The 7,979-nt window shown below is 48.7% G+C and overlaps 1 protein-coding gene across 1 annotated transcript; it reads right to left on the bottom strand.

Annotated features, from left to right (window-relative positions):
* Positions 1-1,494: 1,494 nt before the first annotated feature.
* On the bottom strand, positions 1,495-6,912 carry LHFPL5 (LHFPL tetraspan subfamily member 5). The gene is made up of 2 exons (XM_059940571.1): positions 6,501-6,912; positions 1,495-1,886 (listed from the first exon to the last, which is right to left on the bottom strand). Exons 1-2 carry the CDS (start codon positions 6,910-6,912, stop codon positions 1,495-1,497), a joined length of 804 nt encoding a protein of 267 aa, XP_059796554.1.
* Between the last annotated feature and the right edge of the window lie 1,067 nt (positions 6,913-7,979).

A 7,979-nucleotide genomic window follows, 5' to 3' on the forward strand; every position in this document is an offset into this window, starting at 1 on the left:
TGTCTTATCACTTTCATGATGGTGTACTTCGAAGCACAAAGTTTTCAATTTTGATGAAATCTAGTTTATTTTTTTCTTTGGTACTTGTGTATTAGGTGTCAAATCTAAGAAATCATTGCCTAATCCAAGGTCTCTTCTAAGAGTTTTATAATTTTATATCTTACATTTAGGTCTTTGATCCATTTTGAGTTAATTTTTGTATATGATGTGTGGTAGGTGGCCCAACTTCATTCTTTTGCATGTAGATATCTGGTTGTCCCAGCACCATTTATTGAAAAGACTATTCTTTTCCCCATTGAATGGTCTTGGGCACCCTTGCTGAAAATCAGTTGGTTGTAGATGTTTGGTTTGATTTCTGGACTCTCTATTTTATTTCATTGATCTGTATGTCTGTCCGTATGTCAGTACCACACCGTCTTGATTATTGTATCTTTCTAATAAGTTTTGAAATCAGGACATGTGTGTCCTCCAACTTTGTTCTTCTTCAAGATTGTTTTGGCTATTCTGGGTGTCTTGCATTTCCAACTGACAACCTGATCCTAAAATCAAAAAGCCAGCTGGGATTCTGATAGAAATTGCATTAAATCTGTAGATCAGTTTGGGGAGTATTGCCATGTCAGCAATATTAAGTCTTCTGATCCATGAACATGGATGTTTCCATTTACTTAGGCCTTTTCTTTAAACAATGTTTTTTTTAATTTTCATGTACATTTCATTTACTTTTTTGTTAAATTTATTCCTAAGTATTTTATTCTTTTTGTTGCTATTGTAAATGAAATTTTTTTAATGTCATTTTCAGATTGTTCATTGTTAGTGTATACAAATACATTTTTGTATATTGTTCTTATATTCTGCAGCCTTGCTGAAGTTGTATATCAGCTTTAATAGTTTTTTAGTGGCTTATTTAGGATTTTCCATATACAAAATCATGTCATCTGCTAATAGAGATAGTTTTTCTTCTTCTTCTCCAAAGTAGATGTCTTTTATTTCTTTTTCTTGACTAATTTTCCTGGCTGTAACCTCCGGTACAATCTTCAATAGAAGCGACAAGAGCAAACATCCTTATCTTGTTCCTGAGTACAATCTTGTGAAGTAGGTATTTTTTACAAATGAGGAAAAACCTGCCTCCTACCCTCTAATGAGGGGAAAGAGGCTCAGATCAGGAAATGGATATACGGAGAACCCCCAGGCTACCCTAAACCAAGGGGGCTAGGCGCCCACAATCTGCAATCCAGGAGCTGTCACATCTCTGCCCTAACCTGCCTTTCCTCCTTCCCCAACAACTCATCCCCTTTGCTCCCCTGTTGTTCCTCTCTCCACCTAGCAAACTCCCCTGTTATTTCAAGACCCAGCCTCAGTGCCACCTATGGGAGGCCACACCTAGCTCCCCAAGCTGGACCAGGGCTCTCTCCCCTGTAGGCCCTGAGAGTGCAGGGGGACAGGGGGACACTCTTCTATCACAGACAGCCTCTGCCACGTAGGTCTGTCAATGCCTTATCGCATGCCAGCCTGCAACCCTCCACTGTCCCTTGGCCTCTGCGACAAGGGCTGTGTTTGATTGGTCTTGGTGTCCCCACCCTTGGCCAGTGGCCAAACCTCAGGCACCTGGCAGAGAGGAAGCCTCACCTCCCTGGGGTGGAGAGAATTACCTTTTCCATCAGCCTTATAGTCGTCAGGCAGCAGCTTATCCTGGCGGTAGCCCAGCACAAAGGCCAGGAAGGAGAGGATGAGAGCGTCTCCAATGCTGAGGATGGCCAACATGAAGGCCCAGCGGATGGTGCAGTGGCCCAGTGTGTATTTGCCGGTCTGCTCCCCACACATGCGCCGTACCTCACTTGAGTCCCAGCCATCTGGGTAGACCAGGCAGCCAATCATCAGGCCTGTGGCTGAGGGGGCAGGAGGGGTACAGATGGTATCAAGCTGGGTGTGCTCGCCTGCTGCCTCCCACCTTGCACTGCTGTCATCGTGTCACCTCCCTTCTTCTCTTATTAACAGCCTTGAGAGGCACAAGGGGCAGCTCCTGCCATCCTTCTTGTAGAACACGGGGGAGAAAACTGAGGCTCCAAGAGCTAAAGCTACTTGCCCCTGGGGGCCAGTGGTCAGGGGTGGAGGCGGAGAGAAGAGCTCCTCAGCCCAGGGAGGTTCTGCCACAGCACCAGGCCCTCAGCTGTGCCCCTCACTTTGGACTTGATGAGGCGCCTGGCTTCAAAGTCCTCCCAAAATCTGGTCCCAGCCCAGAGAACTCATCACTCCTAAGATATACATTTGTTCATACTCCAACATCTCTGAAATAAGTGTAATAACAAAGCTTTAGGCTATAATTTGATTAGAAGTATTTTTCCTTTTTACAGCACATAGAATAATGGTGTGTCCTACAACTCAGGTATCTTAGATTGAATGAATACAGGAAGTTTTCCAGCCCCATCTCTGGCTGCTTCCTTCATGAACCTTCCATTCAAGCAAACAGGTCTCCACACTATTACCCACTACAGAACAGTGCAGTTGTCCACACTTCCCTGAATGTGTTTAAAATGCTGATTCCCAGGTCAGGGTTGGGTTCAGGAATCCCTGTCTTTAAAAGCACTCTTCTGGGTGATTCTCTCAACAGGAAAAGCTGGAAACACTAGGGAAGGCTGCCTGGATCTCAAGCCCAGCTCTTCACTAACTAGCTGTGTGACTCAGAGCAAGCTTCTTAAGTTTTCTTGCCTCAGTTTCCTCATCTGTAAAATGGGAATAATAATAGTATCTACCTTTTGGATTGCAGCAAGGTTACAATGAGTTAATATTGGAAAAGTGCTCAGAAGGTTGCCTGACACATAGTTGGCATTTCCTGAGTGTTAGCTAGTATGCCACACTGTGCTTTCATTGATTTAGCATTGACAGCCCAAAATTTCATCTTCCCCGCCTTCCCTCCACTACTCCCACACCCTCCCACCAAATTTCCACCCCAACTTAGCTGCCCATATTCCTGGGATGTGACTGGGGCAACCCAAGGACAACCACCAGGCAGGCAGGGGGTGCCTTCCTTCCCTTGTCTGTGCCGCTTTCCCACCCCTGGCCCTCCTTTCACAGGCCTGGAGTCTCTTTAGTCCCAAAGCTGTGCCCTACCTGGGAGCCCCATGGAGAAGCACCTTGCAGGACCCAAAGTCACCAACCTGGGGCTCCGCTTGTTCTTGCAAGGAAAGTTAGCAGATCAAACAAAGCAGAACAAAGTGTAAAGATCAAGGATCCCACCTCCCCACCTAAATGTATCAACCGTCCTTGTTTTTTTCTAAGAGGAGCTCATTTACATACTTATAGATTACAAAATACTTCATGTACCATTTTTCTCTTGATCCTTACCACAGTTCTGTGAAGTAGGCCATGTATTAATATCCCATCTTCAGATTAAAAGACTGAGGTCTCAGAGAAACCAAGTGAGTTGCCCAGTCATTTAGCGATGGCAGAGCCAAGACCTGCAATCATGGCTCCTGACTTTCTTGACTTCAAAGTTAATTCCCCCAGGCTCCCAGACTGACATCTCTCCAAAGAGCTGAAAGTATTTAGTGGTGACATTTCAGACTTAGTGACAAGCAGGAAGATCCTTAGGATGGAGGAGGGGAACCCTCCCAGAGCTCTTTGGTAAAACCTGTGCTCTTCCCCACTTGGTGTGTGACAAGCCCTCTGGTACCTGGCATGGCCCCCTTCTCCTTCTATAGCACCTCCCTACAGGGGTTCAGAAAAGAGCCCAGGGCCTCCGACTTGGAAACAGGTTGTTACTATGGGTACCACAGCCCTCTAGGAGCACCCCACCCATCTACCTGGGCACAGTGGGGGTCCACCCCGTCGTGGTGTCTCAGGGCTCTACATAGAGGCCAGCAGGGTATTCTCAGGCAAGTTTACTTACCCCTTCTGACTTCCAGTCTCTCATCTGGAAAATAAGGATAATAATACGTGACTCGGAACAGGGTTATGAGGACCGTGATCGTGTATAGAAAGTGCTTACTGCAGTGTCTGGTACATGGTAAGTGGCCAATTAATGTTAGTTGTTGCTATTATTATTGGCATTGAAGTCAGATGGAAGCAACCTCGATGGATGTGGCTGTCATTAGAGCTGTTTACAAGTATTTCAGGTACATAGTAGGATTATACTTCCTCGCCTCTCTCCCTTGGAGTTCGGCAAGTTCTTAAAAATTCCTTCAGCTAATAAAATGTGAGCAGAAATGCCGCGTGCTTTTCCAGGCCAGAGCATTTAACTGCTGATGGAGACTTTCCAGAGCTCCCTTTCCCTTCGCAATGATGACAGCCAGATGACAGCTGATGCTCCATCAGTCTGGGCTCTGGAAGAGCACAGTGAGAGCAGAGCCCTCCACTGATCCTCAGTGAGCGTGTACCATTATCAAGAAATAAACCTTGGTCATAAGCCACTAAGATTTGGGAGTTGTCTGTTACTGTGGCATCACCCCATCCATCCTGACTGATAAAGTTGTTTTGTGTTTTTCGTGTTTACTGAGCACCTACCATGTGTCAGGCACCGTGCAAGGTGTTTTACACGCATTATAACATCCCATCCTCGCAAGAACCCTGTGATGGGGGTACTGTTGCTACCTTCTACAGATGAGTTTAATAGAACTCAGACAAGCAAATTGCACTACCTGTGTTTTTAGGATCTGGGACCACATTCTGCCTACACCTGGCATCCAGAAGCTCAGTTAACTTTGTTAAGCTACAGCCCCACACTGCCCCATTCATCAGTCCTCTTTCCCCTCTCCTGCTCCCTTCCCTGGCCCCAGGCTTCTTGGCAAGGTTAAGATAACTGGTTTAGGTCTCTTCAAATGGAGGAATCTCCCAGCGGCTGGCTGTGGGGCACACCTCCTCCTCATCCCTCCCTTTGGCTCATCTTCCCTTCCCCAGCACGGAAGAATGGAACATGACACCACCTTTGCTCTCTCCCCCAACGTAAATGTTTCATGGGATGGCACCTGGCCACCTCTGCTATCGGTGTCTTCAGCTCCATGACCCAGACAGGGTCTGACTCAAATGGCCTGGTGACCCCTCCCCTACCCAGGCCCTCCCAGCACTGCCTGTTCAGCAAATGGCACCTGTTGCAGGAGGTTGGGGGAGTGGGACAGTGGAGAGAATGAGAGAGGGAGGGTTGTGTTTCCAGCATCCCATAGCTCTGATATGGAGGACCAGCTGGCAAGCGTGCCAGGGTCCATTCTACTCCTCTTTGTCACAGAACTGCTAAATCTTCATTCTCCCTTCTTCCTCCCCACTGTCCACTGAGACTTAGCCTCATCCCTGCCCCAGCCTCTCCCTCATCATATAGAGGGAGTACAGAGAGAGGGAGAAGGCAGGGGGATTGGGGAGGCAGCTCTGGAACCAGGTAAGTAGCCTGAATACAAGATTCAGAGTCGAAGGTTCTGTCCCTCACTACCTGTGTGCTAAAAGACAAGTTACCGGCTAAGAGCCTCGTCTGTAAAACAGGAGGAAAACCCCCCTCACTGTGTCATGATGAGGCTCCTCCAGATGATACATGTGAAAGTACTTTACAAATCATTACATTTATGTAAATGTGTGCCTCAATAAAAAATGTCTTTGGAATACAGCTAGTTCTTGGGACTCACTGCCTTTATTCTATTTCCTTTGTTGCCAGATGATCTGCTGCAGCCTTGGCTAAGTCTTATCTTCTCTCTCAGTCCCAGATTCCTCCTCTATAGTTGGGGGGGGGGGGATGCTATAGCTCTCTAGGGTCCCCTCCAACTCTGACAGTCTTGAGTCTACATGTTTGGTTGTATGGGATTCTGATCCCTATTCCCTTCTCCCTGTTAACACTGCTTCTCATTCTAACCAATGATGTCAAGATGTTTTCACTCTAGCCTGCAGTCCCTAACAAGGCTCCTGGACATTTCCCTAGTATGGACAGTCTGTGTGTGGTCCTTGGAGAGGGGAGGGACCAAGGGCTGCAGGACAAGGTCTTAGGCATCCCTTCCTGGGCTCTAGAGGAGAGCAGGACCAGCTGGCCCAAGGACCCAGTGGCCTGCCTGGGGCCAGGAGCAGGAAAAGGGGGACAGGGAAGGCCTTGCCTCTGAGCACCACCAGTAGCCACCTACCCCACATAGTTCTAAAAGACCCTATTCCCCTCCTCCATCACAAAATATCACTTCCACTTGCTGCCTCAAATGCTCACACTTGCTGCATCAAGTATGGAATCTTATAATTAGGGAACAAAGACCTTCACTCTACCATTAGTGACTTGCTCCTGGGCAAATCATTTCCCCTCTCTTGACCTCAGTTCCTCATCTACAAGAAGAGGAGGTTGAACAATTTGATCTCTAAGGTCTTTTTGGTCTCAGCCATCCTAAGACTCTCTAATTACTCTTCCAAGGCATCTGCAGAGCATTGAGTATGGCTGCGCTATAAAGGAGGACAGCTGGGTAGGAGGCTCAGAGACTCCACAGAAGGTGGGATGGTGGGCCCCTGCCTGCCCTCCCGCTATCCCTCCTGCTACCCCTGCTCACCCGCAGCCAGCTGCATCCATGCGCAGATCTTGTAGACAGTGGCCGTGTTGCAGACAAAGAACAGGCTGAAGCAGATGATGGAGCCAATGATGAGGAACATGGCCAAGGCCACAAAGAACATGGCAGTCTTGAAGGCTCTAGAGGGGATGGAGGAGAAGTCCAGCGGGCCACCCTTGCAGATAAGCTCAGACGACAGCACGTTGCCCACGCAGTAGGAGAAAAGGCCAAAGTAGCCTGCCTGGGGTGTGCTGACGCTGTCACCGATCCAGTAGGGCTGGATGAAGAGCGCCATGACCAGCACGGAGAAGCAGATGGTGAGTGTGCCCCACATCACACCTACAGCCCTCGAGTTCCGCACATAGTTGGTATGGTAGATCTTGGCTGCCTCCTGGGCAGGCAGCAACTTCACCATGGTGAGGACACTGGGTCCTGGGCTGGGGACTTGCGGGCTGGAAGCGGCTTTGCAGATGGATGGAGGCCCAGAAGTGGGTCACCCCTCAGCCGGGTTTGGGGAGAAGGCGGAGGTCAGGGCACAAGGTAAGGCTCCCTCCAAGGTAGAAGAAAGAGGACTAATAGGACAGGGAAGATGACCTTGGCCTCTTCAGGGGAAGCTTGTCCAGGTGCCTGTGTCCCCTCTTGCTCTAGCCGGGCTGTCTCCTGTCTCCTACCTCCTCTCAAACCCGCCGGGGTCTCGAGCCTGCTGGCGCCGCCCTGCCCCACCCCCACCGCCAGCTGAGAGCACCAGAGAGCTCCTCCCCCTTCGCGCGGCCCGGCTCCTCCTCCCTCCCTCCTCCGATAGCACTGTTTTCAGCACCGTGGCCAGCGCCTCGGGACTCGGCACAGACGTTGCAGAGTGGCCGACCTACCCACTGCACACCCCCGCCACTGGGAATCAAGGCCCCTCTTCACCCTCCTGAGTAGGGAAGGCAAGAATTGAAGGCGTGAGGCTGCGGTTGTCACATTCCTCTCGCTTGGTTTCCAGCCGCAAAACCGATTCTTGAACGCAGTCCATATCCCATCCCACCGCTCCCCGGCTCCCTAGTCATCCTCCCGGAACCTCCAATCCCCCGGAGGCCAGCAACGCCTTCCGGGTCACTGGTTTCTCGTCCCTATCATTCAATCGACAATTACTAAGAGCCTACTGCGTACTACGCCCTATGTTGGAGGATATCTTCCCTCAGCAAGAACCATAGAATAAAAAGGACAGGGCCCCTGCTCTCAAGGACCGTGAGGTATTTACATATATGTAAATATATGTGTATTTGCAATGCAGACTGATAGGGTGATAATAGAAGCTACAAAGTAAAGAACAGTTCTTATGAGCCTTCTCAGACCTTAACATATGCTTTTTGTTCAATACAATGTCTTTCTCCTCCTGTTTATATTTTTGTTGCCTATTTCTTTTTTTTTTTTTTTAAGATTTATTTTTATTTATTTATTTATTTATTTATTTTGGCTGCACCGGGTCTTAGTTGCAGC

Source organism: Balaenoptera ricei, chromosome 11, assembly GCF_028023285.1.
Source record: "Balaenoptera ricei isolate mBalRic1 chromosome 11, mBalRic1.hap2, whole genome shotgun sequence".
Taxonomy (NCBI): domain Eukaryota; kingdom Metazoa; phylum Chordata; class Mammalia; order Artiodactyla; family Balaenopteridae; genus Balaenoptera; species Balaenoptera ricei.

What these genes read in the sequence shown, in the direction of transcription:
- LHFPL5 (XM_059940571.1), bottom strand. Translation starts at nt 6,912, where the DNA reads ATGGTGAAGTTGCTGCCTGCCCAGGAGGCAGCCAAGATCTACCATACC. An exon ending in ATGGATGCAGCTGGCTGCGG is followed by an intron (nt 1,887 to 6,500) that starts GTGAGCAGGGGT and finishes CTGCCCCCTCAG; the next exon opens with CCACAGGCCTGATGATTGGC.